A 25757-nucleotide genomic window follows, 5' to 3' on the forward strand; every position below is an offset into this window, starting at 1 on the left:
CCCACTGCAGTCAAGGTACCGGTTCCACAGCATTGGACTGCAGAAGGGTCGAGAGCTCTGCCTCGAGAAGTGGAGAGCGGTTGATTAGACCCCCACGCCAGACATGGTGAAGTGTTCAGTGGTAGCGTGAGGAAGTTCAGATGGCAACCCTGGGCGACCACAGAAACGACCCATTAGTCTGTTGTAATTGTATGCCATATGCTGGCAAAATGGCACAAACGGCCTCCCACAGGAATGGGGGTGGTAGGCGGGGAATGATTTCTGCCCTCTAGAAAGGAGTCAAAACCCCGATGCTGGACCAGTCTGTGGGGCTGGTTGAGCTGTTGGGGCCCTGTGTTGTCGAGGCTGACATCTTTGAGAGGGTCTAGACTGTCAAGTACGGGATGGAGGCGGGTAATACTTACATGGCTTTTAGGATAGCCTCCTAGGATCCCATCAAAAAGACCTCTTGATGGTAGATGGAAAGTCCGAGGGGAGAGTGGACAGCTGACGCAAGGTGTCATAGTGATCTTTCAGTTGCACCACTTTTTCCTGAATTTTGTCGCCAAACAAATTGTCCCCTGTACATGGGAGGTCTGCCAACCTTTCTTGGACTTTCTGGCATAAGTCAGAAGACTTGAGCCATGCCTAGTGTCTGGTGCTTATGCCTGCTGCTGATACTCTTGAGGCAGTTTCAAAGATGTCATGTGCTGCCCTAACTTCATGCTTTCCAGCATCGAGCCCCTTTTGGAGGATTGCGGTGAGCCCTTCTTGATATTCCTCTGGTAGGGTGTCAGAGAATTTTTGGACTTTCTTCCAAAGATTTCTTGAGGACTGTGTCAGGTATAGCTGGTAGGCTGCTATACGTACCATCAGCAAAGAACCGTGGAACACCCTTAGTCCAAAGGCATCCAAGGATTTCTGTTCTTTACCTGGAGGGGCAGAAGAATGAGGCAGTGATCTCTTGGCCTGGGCAGACTCAATGACTACGGATTGATGGGGCAGTTGGCTTCTGTGAAACCCCGGAGCAGATTGAACCTGATTGTTCCTGATGTCTGTGATCTAGTCCTCATGTTCCTCGCCTGTTCCTGATGTCCTGTACCCCAGGTTCCTCATTGCCTCCTCTCTGGCTTGTCATCCGGTCCAATTCCTACCGGAAAGCTGGTGTTGGCAACACAGCGAATTTTATGCCATTTGGTTGGTTATAATAAACACTGATAAATTGTCAGGGAAAATAAAATAAAACTGAAAACAAAGGTCCTTACCTACATGCCACATATCTTCCAGGATTCTCTATCATGCTGGCAGATTGCCTCCACAGAGGAGAGATTGAAGAACCTAAATATGTACACCCTGGAGGAGAATTGTTTGTCAGCAGTTGAGTGTCACAGGAACCATTCATGCCTTTGGAATAGAAACATAGAACAGGGAAAATGACAGCAAAAAAAAAAAACAATCGGCCCATCTAGTCTGCCCAGCAAGCTTCCACACTTATTTTCCCATACTTATCTGTTTCATCAACCTTATTGGTAACTGTTTGATTCAAATTTCCTGCCATCCCCTTTTATTGATGCAGAGAGCAATGTTGGAGTTGCATCAAAGGTGAGCATAAGGCTTATGGTTAAGGGTAGTAATCGCCGCATCCAGGAAGTTACACCCATGCTTGTTTGCCCAGACTGCACAGATCGATGCTTTGTTGGATGTTGTCTGAATGTAAATCCTTTTTTCCTCATTTCCCCCTACCGTTGAAGCAGAGAGCAATGCTATATATGCTTTCAAAGTGATGTATTAGGCTTAATTGGTTTAGGATAGAACCGCCGTGATAAGCAGGCTAACCCCATGCTTTAACCAGATTGTGAAGTTCAGTCCTTTTTGGTTTGTTATCTGAATGTAAATCCTCTATTCCACATTTCCCTTTGCCGTTGAAGCAGAGAGCAATGTTGGGGTTGCATTAATCATGCAAAGGCTTTTTGAATAAGGGTAGTAATCACAAGGTAGTAGCCAACATTCAAGCAAGCCACCCCCATGGCTCTACTCTTCATTCCCATCCTCTAGCCTTTATGGATCCACAGTGTTTATCCCACGCCCCTTTGAAATCCTTCACAGTTTTAGTCTTCATCATGTCATGTTGTGGTCCATGACCAGCCCATGGGTAGTGGCTGTGTAGGGCGCTCATGGTACAAGGCCATCTTTATCTGTGCAAGTACAAGCCTCCAGAAGACTCCCGCTTCATTCCTGAGTTGTCTTAGAATCCTTGCTTGCTTCCATCCCGGTCTTCGGAATTCCTTGCACTGCGTCCTTCCATGCCAAAGACTCTGAATGAACCTATGCTATTCCAGCGTGGTCCGCGACCAGCCTAGGATGGGCTGTGTAGGGCGCGCCTTAGTAGGCTTCTACCGAATCTTCGCCATGTTCCAGCTTCAGTCATTCCACACTTCGTTTAGAGCGTGCTTTGCATGCAAGCGTGGTCCGCGACCAGCCCATGGGTAGTGGCTGTGTAGGGCGCGCTGCGTCGCAGTCTCAACCCAGTCCTTGATCATGCTTCTGAATACCTTGCCTGCAGTACATTATTCCTGAGTCTTCATCTGTGCACCCAAGTACCTCTTTCCTGAGCCTTCGTCTACAGTGTCCTCGCTTCAGCCTTCGTTTACAGTGTCCTCGCTTCAGTCCTTCATCTACAGTGTCCTCGCTTCAGTGCTCATCTAAGTCTTCTGTGTCTAAGGACTCTATGTGCCCTCATCCTCTGTCCGGCCTGCCGCCTCTTGCCGTACCCAGTGGCAAGTCCGAAAGGGCTTGGAATGGTCGGAAGACTGTTCATCGATCAACATTGCATTGTTGGTCATCCTGGAGTGTGCAGGTCCGGTAGAGAATCAGACCTACTATCCCTGTCCTTGCTTCAGCCTTGTCCTGCTCTTGATACCCGTGGTCGCACCAGCTCACCTCCCGCAGTGTGTCTTGGGGCTCCTCCCTGAGTCATGCCGTGGCCCAAGGGCTCACATCACCTGCTTTAGAGACAACCGCGCCTCCGTGCCTCGGAGTTGACGGAGGATGCGCTTGTAACAGGATCCGAAGACCTCAAAGCCCCCGGATCGTAACACATACTTTGTATCCATAGCAAGTTTCAAAGTAAAAATATACACATACTTTTACTTTCAAAACTGGTGCACATCCCATGGGTTTGTCTCAATAGGTACAGTTTGAAAATTGCCTCCTTAGTATTGCATGGATGAGTCACTTGGGCTGGGTAGCTAAACTTCCTGTCCTGAAAACCACATTGAGAATAGATATTGCATTACAGATTGCTATATGGAAGCCAAGCATAGTATTCTGAAAAAACTTTCTGTAGAGGTCTGTGACTCATGCCCCATGGGTACTGAAGAATGAGACCTAGCTTTTTTAGCCCTTTTCAGGGCAGATACAACTTTTACAATTTGGTGTGGTAATTGCATTCTACTGAATCGAGATGTCTCCTAGATATAATATATAGTTAGGATTCTGTTTTCAGGATTTAATACTGGATAAAACACCTCTATTGCAAAAACAGGGGAAAATTGCTCATCCATGCCTTGGATCCTCCACTTTGTTTCTGTGTCTTTTTCACACTGATTATGCTTCACCTACACAGGTTTTTAGCAGGTACCCAGCAATAGTAGCTGTTCTGTGAAACCACCGATTTTTACTCCCAAAAAATTCTTTATTAGTTGGAAAATAAGAACTTATATTTAAAATTTATAAACATCTAGAAACAGAGTCTATATATTATAATGTTCACCTTCTTTCTAACAGGAAGTACGAGAGTGGCGTCACTCACAGTCTCTTCTGTACATCTGTCATGATTTCACCAGCCACCACCAGTAGAGGCCTCCAGTGAGCTCTGCTCCCATTTACCTGAACCACCTCCTCCCTGCTTATATGACTCAGCAGTTTCTACACTAATTAAGCCAGCCTGACCAGGCCATCGATGCCTCTACATGGAATCATCCTTGGTTCTCTGACCTGGCCATGCTTACCTTGTTTCATGCTTGAGGCCTCCAGGCCTTCTCTTGCCTTGTACTTTGCCTTGTGGCCTACTCAGGCCTTTACTTGCCTTGTGGCCTCCAGACCTGCTCTTGCCTTGTACCTTGCTCTGTGTCCTACTTAGTCCTTTGCTTGCCTTGTGGCCTCCAGGCCTCCTCTTACCTTGTGCTTTGCCTTACAGCCTATCCAGGCCTTGCCTTGCCAGATGGCTTTCGGGCCTTATGCTTAGTGGCCTACAGGCCATCTGCATCGCTGCCTTTGGGCCTCAGTGTCCTCTGTTCTATGTTGTCTTTGTCTAGTCCTTGTCTGGTCCTGTCCTTGTTTGCTTTGTCTAGTCCTGTCCTTGTCTGGTCTTGTCCTGCCCAATTCAGTTCTTAGCATCCATTCCTTGCCATTGCCTTGTCTTGCCTTAGTCTGTATCTAGTCCCAGTCCCCAGGCTGAGCCAGTATCCAGTCTTAGTTCCTGTTCAGAATCCTTCCCAGTCTGTATCTGTATCCTGCTCTACCCCAGCCTGCCCTGCAGCAGCATATAGTGTCTACACTGTTCCTGCCCTCAGCGTCCAGCCTCATGCAGCCTACTCAGCCTGCACAGTCTCATTCAGCTTGTCCAGTCTGCCTTGCCTTGCACCATGATGTTCTGTTACCAAAGTCAAGTCCTACCAGCCCCCAGAATCCAAGGGCTCAACCTGCGGGAGAGGGGGCTGGCTAGGCAGAAGATAAACCCCAGTCCAGCCCTGCGGTCCTGTCCTGCCCTGTGCACATCCTAAAGAAGCTGGTAGACAGGCACCATCATCAACAACTTATGGGCATCAAGGTACCTGAGGAAGTCAAGAAGTTGTGCTCTGAGCTCATCTATCTCTGAGTTGAAAGGAATGGTTTCAGTCATTCTTTTTAAGAATATTAGAGATGTTCGATTCTGATCAGGGAACTTATTCCTTACTTATGCAGTAGAAACTCTGATGGGAGATCTGGTAAGTATTCCTCTTCAGATAATGAATCCTGAGACCTGTAGGCATAATCCTAGGATTCCTCAGTCTCAGTCATAGCCTCAGTAGGCTTATGTGATGGTTTCTTAGGCCTAGGGCCTGATTGTTACAGTACCTCTCTGATGACACCTGAATGACACGGTCAGCACCAATGTCAAATCTCAGTGCCAATACATTGATGTCAATGCTGAACCACTCAGTGCCAATGTAAAGGACTCATCAGCTCCTTTGGCATCACAGCTCATGTCAAGATACTTGGTACAGGCACATCCACATTCTTGAGGCACTGAGAGAGTTCCTCGAGTATTTTCTCTTCCATCTCCTTCTTAAAAATTGCTGAGGCCAAAACTGGAGGTGGTCTCAGTAGGAGAGAACATATCTTCCTGAGAGACCGATGGGGTAGTACTGAATGCTTTGGTACAGACCCTTGGAGACCACTGTGGCTAAATCTCAGTTTGGGATGCTGAGCTCAACTCTGGATTAAGCTGCATGCGAGGACAGATAGCCAAAGCCACAATCTCCCTACTCTCAGCCTTGAGCACCAATGGAGATTGATACTAATACTTTGGTCACTTTACAAGAAGCTTGATGTGAAGTCTCTGAGCTCATATTTGACTTGATGCTGAGAAACACTTCTTGTACATTGAATGGGAAGAACATGAAGGTTCCTTTCTCCTGGGCCTCTTCTTAGATCCTGTCTCTAAGGAAGCTATTTTAAGGTAAATTTTAAAAATATTATGCATGTAAAAATTTGCATATACTCTGGAACCTTTTTCCTTTCTAATCTTCATGCTGCACACTAAACGTAAGGCAAGGATTCGGGAGGTTTCGACCTCAACGCCTGAAATGCCTTATCGTCAAACGCGGATCGAGGAAGCTTTTCATGGTGTGCAGATTGTGCCAGAGAGTGGGGTCGCTGGCGAAGGTGGCGGAGAGTGGACGCCACACGCCCTGGCCGATGAAATATCTTTAAGCCCCAGCGAACCGACAACTCCCTCCTTCCCCTACAAACCCCCGATGGAAGGGGGGATGGAACAGCAGCTAGAGGAATCACCGAACCAGCTCCCAGGAAAATCGATGGACCCCCAAAGAAGAGGTATGGAATCTGTGCCTACTTCGGAGAGCCTTGAAAATTCAGGCTCCAGGGGGGGAGAGGCTGGAATACGGCTAGATGAGCAGGGTAAGGAAGGCCTTCCAGATAAAGGAGGTGAGAAAAAAGGAATACACATAGTACTGAATTACCCCTTAAGAGTACATGAGAAAATAACGTCTGAAGAGATTTGGAAGGCCCTGACCACAATGAACATGGCTATAATTGACTTAACAAATGTAGTGAAGCAGAATATGGAAAAATCTAATTCCCTGGAGATTAAAGTCCAAACAATTGAAAAATCTTTAGAAACAGTGGACAAAGAAATTAAAAATATAAAAGAGGTACACGTCAATCTTATAAGATCTGAATCGTATGCTAATGGGAAGATTGATTTTTTGGAAAATCAGCTACGGAAAAATAACTTAAGAATTTTGAACTTTCCAAAAACAAAATGGATGCCATTGAAAGATCTAATCAAAAGTTATTTCATAAATATTTTGACCTATACAGAAATAACAGTACCAATAATGTCGAGATTTTATTATATTCCTGAAAGACCAAGAAAAGAGAAAGTGCAGCAAGAAGACTTGTTGGATAAAAATACCTCCACAGATAATCTAACAGATTTCTTAGAGAACTCGCTTGAAGCAAAAATTGAAGAAAGGGCAACAGTTTTAGTGACTTTTTTGCAAATATCCGACAGGGATGAAGTCTTAAAGAGATCGTTTAAAAAACAGTCTGATTTATTCTATGGCTTTCAAATTAGAGTTTTTCTGGACATTACTAAGAGAGTTCAAGAGAAAAGAAAAGCCTTTCTGTCTATGAGAAATGAAATTGTGGCCAGAGGAGCCAGATTTTATTTGAGGTATCCTTGTCGTTGTATTTTGGTTTACCATGATGATAAGTATGGGGTAGATTTTTTAAAACGGCGCGTTCGCGTACTTTTGTTCGCGCTCCAGGCGCAAACAAAAGTACCCTGGATTTTAGTAGATACGCGCGTATCTTCTAAAATCCAGGATCGGCACGCGCAAGGCTGCCGATTTTGGGCAGCCGGCGCGCGCCGAGCCGCGCAGCCTGCCTCCATTCCCTCCGAGGCCGCTCTGAAATCGGAGCGGCCTCTGAGGGAACTCTCTTTCGCCCTCCCCTCACCTTCCCCTCCCTTCCTCTACCTAACCCACCCCCCCCCCGGCCCTATCTAAACCCCCCCTACCTTTGTCCACGGATTTACGCCTCCCGGAGGGAGATGTAAATCCACGTGCGCCAGCGGGCCGCTGGCACGCCGAGACGCAACCCAGGGGCAGTTCCGGAGGGTGCGGCCACGCCCCCGGACCGCCCCTGGCCGAAACCACGCCCCCGGGCCCGCCCCCGAAACGCCGCGTCCCACCCCCAAAATGCCGCGTCGATCGGCCCCGCCCCCGACACGCCCCCAACAAAAAACCCCGGGACTTATGCGAGTCCCGGGGCTCTGCGCGCGCCGGCAGGCCTATGGAAAATAGGCGCGCAAGGCCCTGTTCGCGTAAATCCGCCCGGATTTACGCGAGCAGGGCTTTTAAAATCCGCCCCTATGTTTTTACAGAAATAGAGCAACTACGTCTATACCTGGACTCTCACTCAAGATAGAATCTGGAAGTAAAGGCTAACCGAAATGTTAATCTGCATAACACGGCATGCCAGTTTTTTGTTCTTTGAGAATATGATTTTTCTTAATGTACCGCCTATACTTTAGGGTCTCCCCAATCTTTACTTATAATATGGAAGAAATGTTACATTATATTGATTATTTTCCTGCAAAATAATGTAAAAATTGTGCTTCTTATTCTTCTTCCTGTTTTCTGTGAAATTGTGGTTTCAATGTATTTGAAATTGTGAAAATTCAATAAATATAAAATTTAAAAAAAAATTGCATATACAAATATAAGTAGCCTTTACTTTCGTATTCCGTATTTTATAAAAGTCCAAAATTCACATGTATTTTCACTTTTGTTTGCACATAGATGTGGATGCAAATGGGACCGTCTAGGGGTGTTCCCAGGCAAGGCCAAAAGTTATGCACTTAAATTGCTATTTTAAAAGACACGTACACATTTGCCAACTTACTTGCGTATTTTTATATCTGCTAATTATCTGGCATAAGTGATATTAAATGTGTTTATTGTGTATTACTGACAGGGTGGGAGGTTTGGGTGAACTTGGGGGAGTTCAGGCTGAAGAACCAGGAGGGTCTCAGTGAACCTGGAGAAGGACCAGGCAAACTGGTGGACTATTTGGTAAAACTAATTATTTGATGCACACATGTACATTATATTTGTAAAACCCAACTTACACAAGTAAATCCTATTTTATTTTCACACATAAAATATATGTGCATATGTTTTTAAAATAGATGGATAAAGTACGCATGATCAATGGATTGACATACGTGGTTTCAATGCATTGTATGTATTCGTGCAGTGGCTTACATACGTGTGTATGTTGTAGGATAAACATATGTGTATTTTATAATATGCATGTATGAAATATGCTCATTATAAAATACTATGGTAAAACTACACGCAGTTATATACACGTGTACATGCCGCTACACATAGTTGTAGAAAGTTATCCCCTTTATTTTCAGTGTTAGAGAATAGGGATGTGCAAGCTCAACATTTTGTTTTGATTGTTTTTTCCATTTTATGTTTTTTTGTTGTTTTCAATTCGTTTAATGTTTTTCATTTCAGTTTGGTTCATTTACTTAACAAAAAAAACCAAAAACAAACTTAAACCCCAAAATACCTAAAACAAAAAAAGAACTAAAATGGACATCCTCAAGGACTTCTAGCACTGTTCTGCACCTCCAAAATGCCAACTGAGGCCTCCATGACCCTTGATAACCCCCCACACTCTGCATAAAGAAGACGTAGGACCCAGACCTACCTAACTGGGGCCCACCTGGGCCCCTCAAACACCCTGCCCACCCCTGGAGAATTTGCTGTAGCCAAGGAGATTCCCAGCCCCCACTAATTCTATCATGGGGGCTCCCTAGAATGAAAGGTCAGGAGCAATCCCCACTCATTCTTTTTCCTGGCTGATGAAAGATTTAAAAATGTACAGCTGTACAACATAATGGCTCCAGCTGCACCTAAGGCAGGCAATGAAGTGACATCACTTTGGTGCCAGCCTTAGTGTACACGGTGCCATTTTTAAATCTACCACCATCCAGGGTAGAACTGAGTAGGGATCGCTCATGCCCTTTGGATCACCGGAAGCTCCCATAGAGGAGTATGTGGGAGCTGGATGTTAGGATTTCATCTGTTTCACAGGCTCACTGAGCCCTGTGTCTATCTACTCTACCAGCTGAGGCCTCCAGTATGCTCTGTTCTGAGCTACCTGAGCCAATTCCTCACTGGCTATTTGACTCATTCTGTGGTGCAGCCTCCTCTCCACCAGAAGTCCTCAGCAAGCTAAACCTTCAGCATTGACAAACTCCTCCTCACTGCTTGTACCACACCCAAGCTCCAGACTCATTTAACCCTGCCTTGCCAAACCCAAGATGCCTCTTCATGGAGTCACCCTTAGCTCTCTGACCTGGCCCTTGTTTCCTTGCTACATGCTTTGTGGCTTCAGGGCCTTCTTGTTCCTTGCTCTTTGCCATGTGGCCTGTCTAGGCCTTACATTGCCTTGTAGTCTCTGGGCCTTCTTATTCCTTGCTCCTTGTCTTGTGGTCTATCTAAGACTTACTTTGCCTTGTGGCCTCTGGGCCTTCTTACTCCTTGTGTCTTGCTCTGCAGCCTAATCATGCCTTACCTTGCTTTGTGGCCTCTGGGCCTTTTCCTCTCTTGAATCCTGCCTTGTGACCTATTCAGGCCTTTCCGTACCTAGAGGCCTTCGGGTCTCTCGCCTAATGGCCTATGGACCGCCAGACTTCTTGCCTTCGGGCTTCTGTGTTCCTTGTTCTGTGTTGTCTTGCATTGTCCTTGTCTGGTCCTGTCCTACTTTGTCTTGTCCAGTCCTGTCTCTGTTTGGTCTTGCCGTGCCCAGCCCAGTCTTGTTCCTGGTATTCGCTTTCCATCTTGTCAATATTCTGTGTTGACCCAGCCTGTATCTAGTTCCAGTCCCTCTTCAGTATCCTGTCTTGCCTGTGCCATCCCAGTCCTTTCTCAGTACCTTGCCTTATCTCTGTCTGACACTCAGCCCCAGTCCTTGTTCTCTGTCCAGCCCCGGTATCCAGACTGAGTTGTACAAACAGCTCAGTACACCTCGCTGAAGATTTGATTTCATTTGGAGTGAGGAAAGTCTCACAAAGATAAACTTTTGTACTATGTTATTTCCCCCTAGCATGATGGTACCCTGTTATAGAGTCCATCAAGCTAGGGTGAGAGAATATAATAGAAATTTAATCTTTGTGAGACTTTCCTCACTCCAAATGAAATCAAATATTCACCGATGTGTACTGTGATGTTCGTATGTCTCACTCTGATGATAAACTGGCCCCTAAACCCTAAACCACCACCAACATCTCGAGCTATTAGATGATACTCCTATAGGCATATAAATACTTGCATACTGTGAAGGCCTCCCCAAAGGTTTTCTTTCTCTCTCTCACTCTCTCTCTCAGCGCGAGCTGCAAAATAGGAAGTAACACAGGGTGCAAAAAGTTTACCACACCACGCAATAATACCTATGCAATGTGCTATGTTACTGCTTGGTGCAGTAATTCTAAAATAACACACCCTTTTTTCTTATCATGGGCGTTATCTGTGCGTTATTATCGTATTTTGATGAATCTAGGGGTAAGAAACTAACAGGGAAGTTAGAGGAATCAGCTGAGAAACTCCAATTGTGAAGAAAAATGTTCCTCTCCTTCAAGTGAGAATTGCATCCAATGTCATCCATGTATATAACAGGCCTGAGAAGGGACACCCCCGCTAAGAAGGCAGCTAGTCAGAAGTCCCACACTTCCCAGGAAAAGCCTTTCCAAGTTTTCCCAGAGCTCTCTAAGAAATGCTTATGGTATCACACACTTGTGTGGCTGATTAATCCTGCTGGTCTTCAGAGAAATATTGTGGCTGCAATAACCCCATTTATGGCATCTTCAGAGTGTGATAAATGGTTAGTACTTTGGGGACCCAGGAAAGAGATCTAGGCATCATAGTGGAAAAAACATTGAAATCGTCAGTCAGTGTGCCTCAGCAGTCAAAAAAGCAAACAGAATGGGAATTATTAGGAAAAGAATGGTGAATAAAACGTAAAATATCATAATGTCTCTGTATTGCTCCATGGTGAGACCGCACCATGAATACTGTACAATTCTGGTTGCCACATCTAAAAAAAAATATAGTTGCGATAGAGAAGGTACAGGGAAGGGCAACCGAAATTATAAAGGGGATGGACCAGCTCCCCTATGAGGAAAGACTAAAGAGGTTAGGACTGTAACTCTAGCAGCCATGACTGTGTTGACGTCCCGTCTTTGCCCTTCTCACTCCCCAACCTCCTACACCCCGTTACCTCAGAGTGACCCCTATGCTTGCATGGATACATTCTTTAAATAAGGAATAAGAACAACATAGATGTTGGATAAAAAAGGCTGCAGCTTTATTAACCATATATATAAACAAACTAGTACCCGAGCCGGTATGTCAGTTGCTAAAGACCAGGCTACCACGCCTCATCTGCCCTCTGTAGCCGCAAGGGGGCCCCTGACCTGTGGCATATGGAATGAAGTGTCCTGTGCCACCAAAGGTGCCAGTCCATTGCCGACCTGGACCATGATGCTCACCTGTACCACATCTGAAATGCCCCTACCGGCCCGGGTAACTGTCACAGGCATTAGGTCGGGCGTGCCCTTGCCTCATGCCCCCCATCAATCTAGCTGCAGCTCACATCAATCCCCAACAACCCTCTTTGCTTAGCCTCCTGCAGGGCGTTGTTGGATATATCTTGGCCAATGTACAAAAGATAGCTTCCGTCCAAACTAAACAAACTTTTCCTTGTACATACGCCCACTAGCGACCACTCAACTTAACCTCCCAGATTGTGGCTCCTATGCTGATCTGATTGTTGACCTTCTTGTGTGCCCTCATCACTGATCTTGGATGTGTGAACCAAGCATTCACCTCGGCCAAGTCATTCTTGATCCTCAAACTTAGATGCTCACTTGAAAGTTCACCCCAGGTCATTGCTCTCCCAGATGCGTTATGATGGTATTTGGGGCTTCTATTCCTTCCCTCAAGTGCTGAAGAAAAGGGGGGAATAAATGATCCCAGAGCATACCCGGCTTACATATGCATGTCTCGGCCATCCCATGGGTCCCAGTCCCGCGTGCAGTCGTTAGGCGGAACTCGAGTGTTCTCCCTTCAGTCAGATGTGCCAAAGAGAGTCTGATAATCCAATCAGTCAGTTGGGGCCGGCACGGATCTGCAAAATACAATTAAGGCTTATGAGGAGATGTGCTCGCCTGGTTGGTCTGTTGGTCTCTATCTTTCTATCGCTGTAATGTGTCACTCCGAAAAACTATTGTGCTGCGCTTGTGGTCACTCCGATCTTAAAGGAGCGCATGGTACATTTCCTGATGTCCAACCCCTTCGTGTTTCTACCAATCTGGGCACTGTGGAGAAGTGATATCTGGCCCCCTGGGACCTGGTCGGCATGCACCCATAAGTGTATACCTCCAAAAGGATTAATTCCGCCTTTATTGGTTCTGAGAGAAAAGGTAATTTGCCCTTTAGTGAATACTGAATTGGAACTTTAACCTCCCTAATTCTCATTGGTGTGACCACTGGGCTGCTACTCCACTCTGTGGGATCTCATCTGCTCGCTTTCGATGGAAGGCCAAATCCGCTAAATGTCTAAACATCGAGCCTCTGGATACCCACTTCTTTGACTGAAGAGACATACTTAGCATCATGTCATTCCACACTGGTACCAGTTTCCAAACCGGTATGGCGGTTGCCATATACCTGGCTGTACCACCACTTTTTTTTTTTACGGCCTGGCTTAATAACCAAGCAAGGCTGCATTGAGACGCAAGCCTTCAGCCTTGCCCCAGGCAAGGAGGCCCCCTACCTGTCTCATTTCGTAAGCTGACCATGTGCAACTGGCTAACGATCCTTTGAGGTCTCTGGTAGTTGGTGACCAATCCCCTAGAGGGTTCGGGGCTTTAGATCTTGTCTCCTGCACTGTGTGTACCTGCTTGTGACTAATTACCCCATATCAACGGGATAAGGATCTGCAAATTCCATTCGTAAGCCCCAGTAGGTGTCATGCTACAATAGTGGCACTGCTGAAAATGTCCCATACCACCTCTAAGCAATTCTGCCAAGCGCAGAGACTCAGCATATTGACAGATGAGGATGAGGAAGTCACTAGATTGTCTCACCCGCATATGATTTGTTTATTCTGCAGCTTAGTTTATTAAGGCACTACAGCCGCAAGTATGGGAAATAAGGAATGTAATGTTTTGAGTTTATCTTACCTCCAGCCAAGTGTCCGGCCTGGGTACGATAGCTATGCATCCCCTGCCCCCACCCCCACTTCATCAGGAATATACACAAATTTGAACAGATGGGGATCCTCAAACAGCTGAACATTCATTATTGTTCTGATTACACTCCTCACCAGTCCCCAAAATGGACCCAATTTAGGGCACAAGTATATGCTATTTATTTATTTATTTGTTTGTTTCTTACACTTTTATACCACACTAACAGCAAGCTGACTAAAGCGGTTTATAACAGTAACATACAATATGAGTCAAATTACCTCTCTCACCACTCTCCTGCCAGCATTGCACTGAATGAGTTCTATTAATGGCATGCAGACAAGCTGACAACAAATATAAACTTTTTAAATTGGTGCAGGCCCCACCCCACACCTACTTCTCCCCTTCATAACAAAAAACAGTCCCCATAGACCCCCCCCCCCCCCCCCCCATTTACTCACAAAATTAGCCCTGATGGTCCAGTGGGGTCCTGGAGCATCCCCTAGTCTCCATGCACGGTGGTGGCCATTTTTCAAAATGGTGTCGCCCGGCCTTTGCTCATAAAGCCCAAAGGTGGACAGACCATTTTAATCCTGTAATAATCTAAATAGCCAGCAATGCCCAGATGTATAGTCTTCTAAATTCTCTGCATTGCATGCCACATAGAATTGGCTATGCGCTTCCACTAGGACGTTTAGTTAATTATAGAACTTTCAGCCTGCCAAACAGACCCATTTGCTAGTTTGATTCCTGTTCCCTTGTTAGCTTGCAATCCTTTCCAGTTTATGTCTGTCTTAAAGGAGTAATGTTTGACTTCTTCCTCCCATGTCTGAGAGCAGTCCCTGCTGTATGGTTAAGATGATGACACTTGTCCTCAGAAAAAAACAAGTTGCTTACTTGTAACGGATGTTCTCTGTAGATAGCAGGATAATCAGCCCCACAGACTCACCCTTCTCCCCTTATAGAGCTGAATTTCTTTAAGCTGTTATATAGGAGTAAGCAAGCCCTGTACCAAGGCAGCTAGGTGGAAAGTCTTGTGCATGCCAAGAAAAGTATTTCCAAATTTTTCCAGAGATCTCTAGGAAATACTTCACTTCAGCATTGTTGGATGACATCACCTACTTGTATGACCAGTTATCTCACTGTCCATGGAGAGCTCCTATTAGAAGAAAACAACTTTGTTTTATCATGTTTGCCTATGTAAATATGATAAGATACTTGTTAATGAAGAATAATAAATTGATTAGGTATTCTTCTGGTAGGTATTAAAGTGCTATAAACGGTGTCTTATTTATTGAGATATTTTCATCATTAACAAAAAAAAAAAAACAACCCACCATCTTAAGCAGTGGTGGCAAATGGGCCCAGTTTTCAGGATATCCTTAATGAATATACACGAGATAGATTTGCATGTACTATTTTAACTGAATATAAATCTATCTTGTGCATATTCATTGGAGATATCCTCTAAATCTAAACCATTTGCAGCTCCATAGGGCCATCAGTGAATACCACAGACTTGAACAGATTGCATTAAATATAAAAGCCCATACCGTCAAGACAACTTCTTCACTAACATAGAGCTTCTTATTTTGCCACAGAGGCAAAAAGAGGAATGAAAGAGAAAGAAATAGTGAGGTATTGCCACAGTTTCTCACATATTCTTATTTACTCACTATGCTACTCTATTACATTAATAGACTGAAATGTTAATATTGCTCTGTGCAATCTCTCCCCTTTTCCAGCTCCAAGTTGATTTCCCTGATTTATTGTAACTTTCTCAATTCCTATATCTGATTCACGATATTTAAAGTTCAAGGTTCTTTTTGAGAACATTGTTTTACGTTATGTTATGTTTTACACACTTTGTTAATTGTAAACCGGGTTGATGTGATGCCTGTCATGAAACTCGGTATAACAAAAACAATAAATAAATATTTATTTTTATTTATTTATTTCTTTTGTATACCGACATTCGATCGAGATATCACATCGGTTTCCAGAAAACAGGTTGAATAGAGCCGGAACTGCCCTATTTTACATTGTAACAAGAGAACAGTTGATTAAACAATAAATATAAGGAACATTGTAACATATGAATAAAATTAAAATTAAATATTAGATGTGGGTATATAGAAATGGCATATAGCCTATATACAATATGTACAATATGACTTGGTTATGAGTAGGGTGGGGGACAGGGAAGAGGGAGGTTACGAGAAGGGTGGGGGACAGGGAAAAGGGAGGATAGAGAAGGGGGGAGGGGTTATGCGTTCATGCAGAGTAGAAGTTATGCGGTAAGGCTTTCAAGAGCGTTTATTATAGGATGTTGGGGTTCAGGAGGGAATGCTTTCAAGAACAGCCATGTTTTGAGCTGTTTTTTAAAGACTTGCGGTGAGGGTTCGTTTCTGAGCTGTGGGGGGAGGGAGTTCCAGAGGGTAGGGCCAGCTATTGTAATGGCTCGTTTGCGTGTTGTATTGAGGTGAGCATTTTTAAGAGTTGGGATGGAGAGGAGACCTGAGTTGGTGGATCTGAGATTTCTTTGTGTGAAATATGGTTGGATGTTGTTGTTTAGCCAGACCATTCTGTTGTTGTTTATTTTTTTGTGAAGAAGGGTGAGGGTTTTGTACTGGATTCTTTGTGTGATGGGCAGCCAGTGGAGGTCTTTGAGAGTGGGTGTGATGTGGGAGGATTTTCTGTGATTGGTGATAATTCTGGCGGCGGCGTTTTGTAGAACTTGGAGGGGCTTGATGTGGATTTCAGGAAGTCCAAGGAGGAGGGAGTTGCAGTAGTCGAGTTTTGAGAAAATAATTGATTGTAGTACTGTTCGGAAATCATGCGGTTGGAGGAGAGGTTTGAGTTTTTTAAGTGTTTGAAGTTTGAAAAATCCATCTTTGATTATATTGGAGATGTGTCGTTTAAAGTTGAGTTGGCTGTCGATGGTTACTCCTAGGTTTTTTGTGGATGGTGTGAGTGAGGTTCTTGATAAGTTTGGCATCCCAGTGTTGTTTGCGCTTCCTGTGTTGATTGAGGGGGTGCTCTCGAGGGGGGAAGCGGGACGGTCGTCCTGGATGTGAATGATTTCTGTTTTGGCTTGGTTGAGGCAGAGAGATAGTTGTGATAGCAGTTGAGATAAATTTGAACTGAGTTTGTTCCATCTTTCCATGGTGAGTTCAATGGATTTGGTGATGGGGAGGAGAATTTGAATGTCGTCTGCATAAACGAAGTAGGTGAGGTTGGCATCAGAGAGGTATTTGCATAGTGGGAGGAGGTAGATGTTGAAGAGGGTCGAGGATAGTGAAGAACCTTGAGGGACGCCATGGGTGAGGGGCACTTGGGAGGATTCAGAAGAGTTTGTCTTGACAATGAAGGATCTGTTAGAGAGGTATGATTTGAACCAGTTGAGTGTAGTGTCTTGCAGACCGATCTCTTTAAGTCTGGTGAGGAGAGTTCTGTGGTTGATGGTGTCAAATGCGGCTGATATATCGAGGAGGATCAGTAGAAATGTCTTGCCACTGTCTCGGCCTCTGAGGATGGTGTCGGTGAGGGAGAGGAGGAGAGTTTCTGTGCTGTAGAGTTTTCTGAAGCCGTGCTGTGTTGGATGGAGAAGATTGTGGGCGTCGAGGTGGTCTGTGAGTTGATTGTTGACAGTTTTCTCGATGATTTTTGCTAGGAATGGGAGGTTGGAGACTGGTCTGTAGTTTGCAGGATCAGATTTGTCGAGTTGCGGTTTTTTTATGATTGGTTTGATGATGGCGTTTTTGAGTTTGTCTGGGAAGATTCCTTGTTCGAGGGATAGGTTGATGATTTGGGTTATAGGTTTGGCAATAATCTCTCTGATGAGTTTTAGGGTTTTGATGGGGATGGAGTCTACGGGGTGGGATGCTGGTTTGGTTTTTTTGATGAAGGGTTCAATTTCTGTAGATGCAACAGGAGTGAATTGGGTCCAAATGTGGATGGGAGGAGGGATATTTGTTGAGTCGTTGTGGGAATGGGGAATCTTGGCAATGATGTTGTCGACTTTGTCCTTGAAGAATTGAGCTAGTTTGTCACTGGAGATGTTGTTGGAGTTTGGCATTGTGTCATTCTGGATAGGGTTGGTGAGTTCTTTGACGTATGAGAAGAGGGTCCTCGGGTTGAATTGGTATTCATGAATTCTGGATGTGTAGAAATTGCGCTTTGCTGTGTTGAGGTCAGCTGTATATTTGTGTAGAAGTGTTCTATATTTGTCTTTCAGGTTTGGTGTAGGTGTTCGTCTCCATTGTTTTTCGGTTTGTCTGAGCGTTCGTTTGGATGTTTTCAGTTCGGGGGTGTACCAAGGAGCATTTTGTTTAGTAGATGATCTGATTTCCTTTTTTATTGTGGGGCATAATGTGTTGGCTATGTCAGCGTTGATGGAGATCCAGGAGTCTGTAGCTGAGTTGGCATCATGTAGGTTGATTGTTTTTAGTGCTTCCGGGAGTAGCTCTGCTAGGTCTTCACTGGAGCAAGGTTTGGTGTATTCAATGAAGCAGGAGTCTGTTTTTGCTGTGTTCGATTGATGTTGGAGCTTGGCTTGAATGAGGTAGTGGTCGGACCATGGAGTTGGAGTAGTAGTGGGTGATTCAGTTGCAGATATTTTATTGTTAATGAAAATTAAATCAAGGGTGTGCCCAGATTTCTGAGTGGGGGTGGTAATGATTTGGGAGAATCCGAGAGCTGTCATGGAAGATAGGAGGAGTTCGCAGGTGGGAGTTGTTGGTTGGGTGTCAATATGGAGATTGAAGTCTCCTAGTATGATGGCTGGTTCTTGTAGGTTGATGTGTGATGTGATGGCTTCGATCAGGGGGCAAGAGGGCAAGGAGAGAGAATGTATGGATAGAGACAGATCATGAAGGGAAGAAGAGAGAGAAAGAAGGGAGGATTTCAGGAATAGCAAGGAAAATAGCAGACGAGACTTCAGTAAGCACTACTGCCAAGGAGGCAACACAGGCAGCATGCAGCCAGAATTTTAAGCCCCAGGGCCACTCTCCTGGATCTTCCAAAGGCAGAAGTTACTAAGTACAGGAAATTAAATATGATAAAGATCCTTTCACTATCAGATCTCATGTCATGCCTGGCCATGTCAAGCTTTTGAACTCATTATATTTCCTAGCCTCTAGGTCTTCAATCTACTGTGGATGTAGTTGGTAGATTTGAGTAGTCTGCCTTTTCCTGGTTTTTCAACCAAGTCTTGTTAAAATGAATTGGGAATTATATTATTTTTCCTAAGCAGAAAAGAACAATGGAACTCAGAAGGTATTTTTGTATTGTCTTCAGCCTACCTAATATGATGAGTGCTATCAATTGCACAATTGTCACGCTGATGCCGCCTTGTGAAAGAGAAGTGGCCTATTGTACTCAGAAGCACTTTCATTCTTTGAATGTGCAAGTAATTTTTGACACACACATAAAAGTTCTGAATATAATAGCCACATTCCCTGTCATGATTCCTATATCCTGAATTACTGTGCTCTCTACTTGGACCAATTTGAGGAGGGCATGTAAGGCCAAAGATGGCTATTGGGTGAGTACACTTCATTTCCTTTAGCACTTAACCTACACATACTGCCTCTTGACCAAATGCAAGGGATACACCACTGCTACAGTTTGTATGAATGGAGATACAGCAAAGACTATGACTTGCAATGCTCACATATGTATGTATGTTATAAACATATCACATACATCCACGCTTTAGTACACCATATCCTTACTATTTTTTTACATAGTCATATGAGTGTATATACCATGTCTCTGGCATCTCTCTAACCTAAAATTCCTAGGATGTCTTGCTGATTATAAAAGTGTCCCTAACTTCTTTGTGTCTTTTTAGTTTCAAAGGTGATGCAGAATATGATTTTCAGTTGTGGCTGCTCTCTCCTATAGCCATCCTAAGGATTCCATTTGAGAGGAGGTACAGCAAGGTGCATGTACCTATTTGCTCTGCAATCAAGCATGTATTAGACTGTAAAAAGCCATTTTTGTTGTTTGGATAAATCCTGTGGTGCCTTGTAGTATTCTGTCAAAACAGTAGCAGATATCATACTTAGTTTCTATATGCTTTAAAATATAACAGTAAGCTATCACATTTCAGTTGATGTTAGCCCTGATCTACAGCAGGATCCCTTATGTTCCTCTTCCTCCCTTGCCACCCATCCTACCACAGTCAGGGAATCTATTGTGACTGGGAGTCAGAGATGATTGCAGAGTACTTCTCTTTTAAGTATATGAACAGTCAAGATAAATGACTAAGACTAAAGAAGTCAGCAAGCCCAAAAGCCATACAGGTTTGATTAGATCTGCTTCGTTCACAGACTTCTGTTTTCTTCTAATTCTGCTGCTCCCTGATGACTTCATAGCTATGATGGATGACATCATCATACTATCAGTTAGTAAGTGTGTTTTGGGGGAGTCTTGTCATGGTGTCAGTAATACAAGCCATAACTGAAGGTCCTAATGAAGCCATAATGTTTAACAGGTTTATGGGGTTACGGAGGAATGTCTTCACCTATACCACTAAAATTATCAGACAACACATGGCCTTCCATAATAGTCATCTTTTGTTATATAACAGATGCAGAACAGTGGTAAGTGTCATACAAATTAAATATAAATTATGTATACCAAATAAGCAGTTGAAAAACATGTACAAGGCACAGTCAACTGAAGTACAATCATTGTGGTCTTTGTAGGGAAACATTGTTGTAAAAAACAAAGTACAGTACATAAGCAGAAACTCAATTTTATTGCAGGCCACTGCCAGTGTGCTGGTGATTTCAAATAGGGAGGGGGGTTTGGAATTTTTTGTTTGTTTCCAAATCCCCCTCCCCCACAAAGTAAGAGCTTGTTTCTTTCCCCCCTTAGCACATCCCATGATTCCCCATTTGATCCTTGGACCTTCTTCAGCCTAGCTGGCAGGAGAGCAAGCAGTGTTTACCTATGACTGTTTCCTCCACTACCAGCTTCAATCTCACAGTTTCAACTGCAGTGCCAACAAGTCTTGCAATACTGCAGAGCACTATATGACTGAAACTGCAAGAATGAAGTCAGTTGGTAGCTGAAGCAGATTCAGGTTAACACTACGTACCTCTGTACCTCTCTTCCTGCACTCAGGGGACAGGAAGAGAGGTCCAGAGATCAGTCAGAGGATCAGGTGACATTCCTGCTACAGCCTAGCTCCTTGTCATCTTAAGTCCTTTTCTGAATCCATGGTGGCAGAGGGTGATGTTGGCATTGCTGTGGGTCTAGCTTCTAGTGTGACAGCTTCTTTCTGGTTTGTCTCAGCAAAGATTATGATGCAGTTTATGTGGACTGGATCCCTGTTGTCTTACATCCTCGCTTTATAGACTGCTTTGAATCTTTTTGGCAGTTGCATGAGATTTGGGGTTTTAGTAGCAACAGCACCAATTTTCATTTTCTTTTGCTGCCATGATAAAATCAGATCCCTGCAAATAAGTTTCACAGGAAGGTTCCTCAACTGAAGGTTCATGGCAAGTAACTCAAGGCAACATAGTTGGACAACCATTCTGGGCAATCTTGAATAAAGCTGGGAAGGTGATTTATAAAAACTTTGAAATAAAATCAATAAATAAACTCTAGCAAGTAACCCCTGGAAAGGCAGCAGAAAGTGTTCCTTATACTGCAGCCACTGCTCTCAGAAGGTGTCTTAAGATTGCAGACTGCTTCCAATTCAGGTGTTCCAATGTCAGGCTGGTTCTTGGTATAAAAAAGGTCTGTGATGACTCAGTTGAGGGTATAGAAGCCAACTTCCACAAGCAACAAGACTCCAGCAAGACCTGTATGCTCTGTCTTGTTTATTTATCATATGTCCTAATTTGCACACCAAGAAGATTATGTTGCTCCCTGTGGTCTGCAGGTAGTCAGATGTTTGGGTGGGTCAATACTCATCTCAAAGATGATTTCTTTTTCCAGATATTTATTCTGTGTTTTGTCACACAATACTCCTCATGTTTGTCTGTTGAGGACAGGAGGCAACTGCATGGGATTCCAGAAATGGTGCTGGGAGACTTCTAAAAGAAGGGGTGAGAAGAATGGGCAGCAAGGGGCTGCTGAATGGATGCCCAATCTGTCAAGATTCTTCCTCACTACCACTTCTTGGACCTTTGTCCTCCAGCTCCTGCTGATGCTCACTTAAGAACATGCCAAATATTTCAAGGTCACACCCCTCAGCTTCTTCCTCTTTTTCCTCCAGCCCCACCATTGAGCAGCAATATCCTGGGATCTTGCTGCAGAAGATGGCATCATAATCTGGCTGTCCTGATTATTACATGATAAATAGTTATTGCACCTTACTATGCAGGAAAAATACTGTGCGGTATGTTTGGATATCATTAACTTTGTACATAGCAGAATATCATTCTTTTTTTCATGTGATAATTTGACCAGTTGATCGCAGTAACTTTCCATTATTATTATACTTAAGTACCTCTACTACATTATGTTTTTCTTTTCAAAAGCTGTTGTTTCTTGAATTTAAGGATCATTTGCTGATCATTTGGTAAGTTTGGTATCTGTATTGAAGGTAATAGGAAAATAATTTTACTCTTAAATGCCCTCATAATTTCTTATTGGTATCTTGACTTCGGATATGCTTTGTCTTTTTATGTTAAATAAGCTATGTCTTTTAATAACACTACCTCCTTCTTAGCAATTCCTGCTTTCCCTTTTCATGCACCCTATTGTTGTGTAACATAAATTATTCTGGGTATCATTGCTGCTAGAATTCTTTTTTTTTATAGGACAAAGTTTAGAGGAACTACAATAAAGATAAGCAGTAACCATTCTTATTATAATTTTAAAACAAATGATTTGGAAGACTAAGTACTTTGTCTTTTGTTACAGAATTTTCACCAAGAAGTCAACCAGGTAACCGTTTCTGAAAGTGTGTCAAGTCTAGACAGTCTTGAAGATGGAGTAAAGAGCCAAACTGAAGTAGCATTCAGTGAAACTTTGTCCCAAGAAATACAAGAGGACTCTACAGCTCAAGATTCAAACAAAGCACAGCCAACAAATAATGTTCCCTCTCATATGACCACTCTAGCTGATTTGACTTTTCCTAAAAATCAACAAGTAAATAACTGGCTTGGAAATTTAGACCATCAGAATACCCTCACTAATACGGTTTCTCAAAAACTGCAACTCAAAATCAAAATTCCCACTATTGATGAACATGCAAACAACCAGAATCAGAAATCTTCTGTTTCTAGTATGACTGACCAACTAAAGACAGATATTAGGGTTGCTAATAATGTGACTCCATGTGTAAATACACAGTATGTGTCTCAAAACAAAGAGGAAGCAAAATCCTTGACAATAAACAATGAATTGAAATCTCCAACACCTGCTTGTGAAATAGTTAATAAAGAAAGTGTATTAGCCTCTCAGATTCCTGCATTTAAGCCTAGCAGGGCCTGGACCACTCCTGATCCTACCCCAAGAGACATAGCCCAGATCTGTATAAAAAAAGATGATAGCATAGATATGACACAGAACTTTGGAACCACTTCAGATCAACTTATAGCAACTTCTGTTATATTTCCTCTTAATCAATGGCATAATTCCACAGGTACTCAGTACAGTGTAAACTCAAATAACTCAAATAATCCCTTACAGAGGGGTAAACATCAAAGAAAGATAACTGTTGTGCCAACTTCTGATAATCTAAGTAATTTGACAGAGATAAATGCTGATTGTCAGTCAATCAAAATTGATCAAATTAATGATGCTACTAATCAGGGACCAATCTTATTTGATGTCATATCTAAACATCCCAATTCCAATCATATGGATAGAAAAGAAGAAAAGGAAAATGTAACTGAAATACCATCAACTTCATTTCGTACAGAATCTAGTCCTAGTTTGTCTACACATCACTTAAAACTACAAATTAAAAATACAGAGCGAGGTGGAACAAAGCTGCTGAAAAGTATTTTGAAGAAAGACTCTAAGTATGAGAATGGCTATTCCGGATCATTTATTATAAGTAGAGGTATAAAGATTGGGACTCGGAATGCACTTTCTATCAGAGACAGTGTGGAACTGGCAAAAGGAAAGGAAAAAGTCCCAGAAACTCAAAAGGTCAATAAGAAACTAAGGTGGTTTGATGAAGTTGAAAAAATTGTAATAGAAGAAAAAAGTTCAAAAAATAACACAAATAATATTTTAGAGTCACAGTCACCTCCAATTCAAACCAAAGGCAACACTTCCTACATTAACCTAAAAAATATGAACGCTCGAGTCACAAATTATGCCAATACTGAAAACCAAGGATATACCCTATTAGCCACAAAAGTGATAGCCCCAGGAGGATGTGAAACTGCTGGTATGTATGGGAACTCTTTTATTTCTACAGGCTACCACTTTACTAAACAAGCCTGGACTGCATCTAAAGGGGAGGAAGCAAATTCCTCTGGATGTATCAGTGATTCTGCCCTTCAAAAAAACTGCCTAGGAAAAGGTAAGACAAAATTGATCAGGAGACCAAGATCTGCCAAACTCCAATCAACTTTGGCATACAAAAACAGAAAGGGTACAGTGATCCGACCACAGTCTGCAAGTGAAGCCAACAATGCTGTCAAAACTCAGGGTAAAATCATTTTACCTCATCCCCCAACAAAATCTGTTTTAGACATCAGGGGTGTTCAAAATATAACAGACACTATCTATCAGCAATTACATCCTCCAAAACCTGAAAGCAATCCTACAAATAGCCATTTTGATGCACGAGATATTATGTTAGCAGATTTAAACAAAGATTCTTTAGAAAAGAATCCTTCATTACAGAATGCAGCACATAGTACAAATGCAGTCACTATAGTGCTGTCCCCACCTTCCTACAATGTACCTTCATATGAGGCTGTGAAAAAGACAACCCTGCAAGATAACTCATCAGCATATACTAGAAGGAGCCCTATTTATGGAGAAAATGGACTGCGTCTGGATAGAACACCAACTGATGAAGAAATTTCTCTTTTGTGGAATGGAGTGCGTAATGCCTTGACTCAAAAGGATCATGCTGCTGGTATAGTCCTATATTCTCATTTTATTAGAAAATAGATTAAAAAGTGATCATATGTAAAGTTGCTGAGAAGAGCTCATTACTAATCAGAGAGCTAATTTTCTCTGATGACAAGCAGGTTCACTGAGTCATACAAGTGGGTTAAGTGACTGTGCTCAATGCCAAATAGACACATTTGTCCAGAGTTCTCTGAAAGGTAAAAGCTTTTCATTGCTAAGGCATGGTAGTTCCTGCGCTGCTATGGCCTGACAATGCCCCTCAGTTTGTTTTTCTCCACTGAGATTTGTGGATGTATTTTTTTCTTTCAATGGTCCTGCAAAGCTTGAAAATTATTTTTTTCTTCAAGCTCGTTGTATAAAATACCCTAGGCACTTTAAAATGTCTCCTTAAACTTTGTTGTTCTGATGACCCAAAGCATGCTTTTTTTCTTTGAAGGGGCCAAACCAACAGTCCCTCTGACTGAATATTCTTTTCTCTTTGTACGATTTAAGAAGATAACATTTTTTCATCTGGTTCTGCCTTGTCAATTTTCCTCATAGTGTCAGAGAAGTAGATAATCAGCTTGAAATTTTGACCCAAGTACAAATAGAAGATGCTCATCACTAACCATCATGAAACATTCTATAAATGTCTGGGACAAGGCCATAAAACTCAGGCTGCAGTATCCATGCAAGGATATTTTCTAGAATGATTTGGGCCCAGAGAATCAAACGTCTTGCCTATCTCACCAGAAAACAAAAGTCCAGCTCACCAAAGATGATGAAGGCTCAACATAAGCACCACAGAGTCATACTGAACGTTGGTGACGAGGCCTAACAAAGATACTCTGAACCTCTTTGACTCCTTGATCAGAAAACAGATCTAAGAATCTCACCTCATTCAAACCAAGATAAGGGCTCAATACTCAAGTACAGAGCTGGAGGGACATAGCTTTGAGTGGAGGCTGTAAAACATTTATGCGGTTCTTCTATGCACAGCTCTGAGAGCAAGGAAATGCAATATACAGTATTCTGCATTATCCAAAGCAGCCACAAATGGGGGTGAGATCTGCTTCCCAAACTCAAACCTGCGAGGGAGTTGGTTGGACTGTTAGATGATTGAGGGTTAAAGTGGCACTTAGGGAAGATAAGGCCATCACGGAAAGATTAAATGATTTCTTTGATT

The 25757-nt window shown here is 43.2% G+C and overlaps 1 protein-coding gene across 3 annotated transcripts in view; it reads left to right on the plus strand.

Moving 5' to 3' along the window:
• The window catches only part of CEP126 (centrosomal protein 126), a 418124-nt gene that overhangs the window by 169477 nt on the left and 222890 nt on the right, over positions 1-25757 (plus strand). For all 3 annotated transcript variants that reach the window (XM_029602400.1, XM_029602402.1, XM_029602403.1), the window contains exon 6: positions 22418-24596. In XM_029602400.1, coding sequence (XP_029458260.1) covers positions 22418-24596 — 2179 coding nt within the window. The remainder of the gene's footprint in view (positions 1-22417; positions 24597-25757) is intronic.

This window comes from Rhinatrema bivittatum, chromosome 5, assembly GCF_901001135.1.
Source record: "Rhinatrema bivittatum chromosome 5, aRhiBiv1.1, whole genome shotgun sequence".
Lineage (NCBI taxonomy): Eukaryota > Metazoa > Chordata > Amphibia > Gymnophiona > Rhinatrematidae > Rhinatrema > Rhinatrema bivittatum.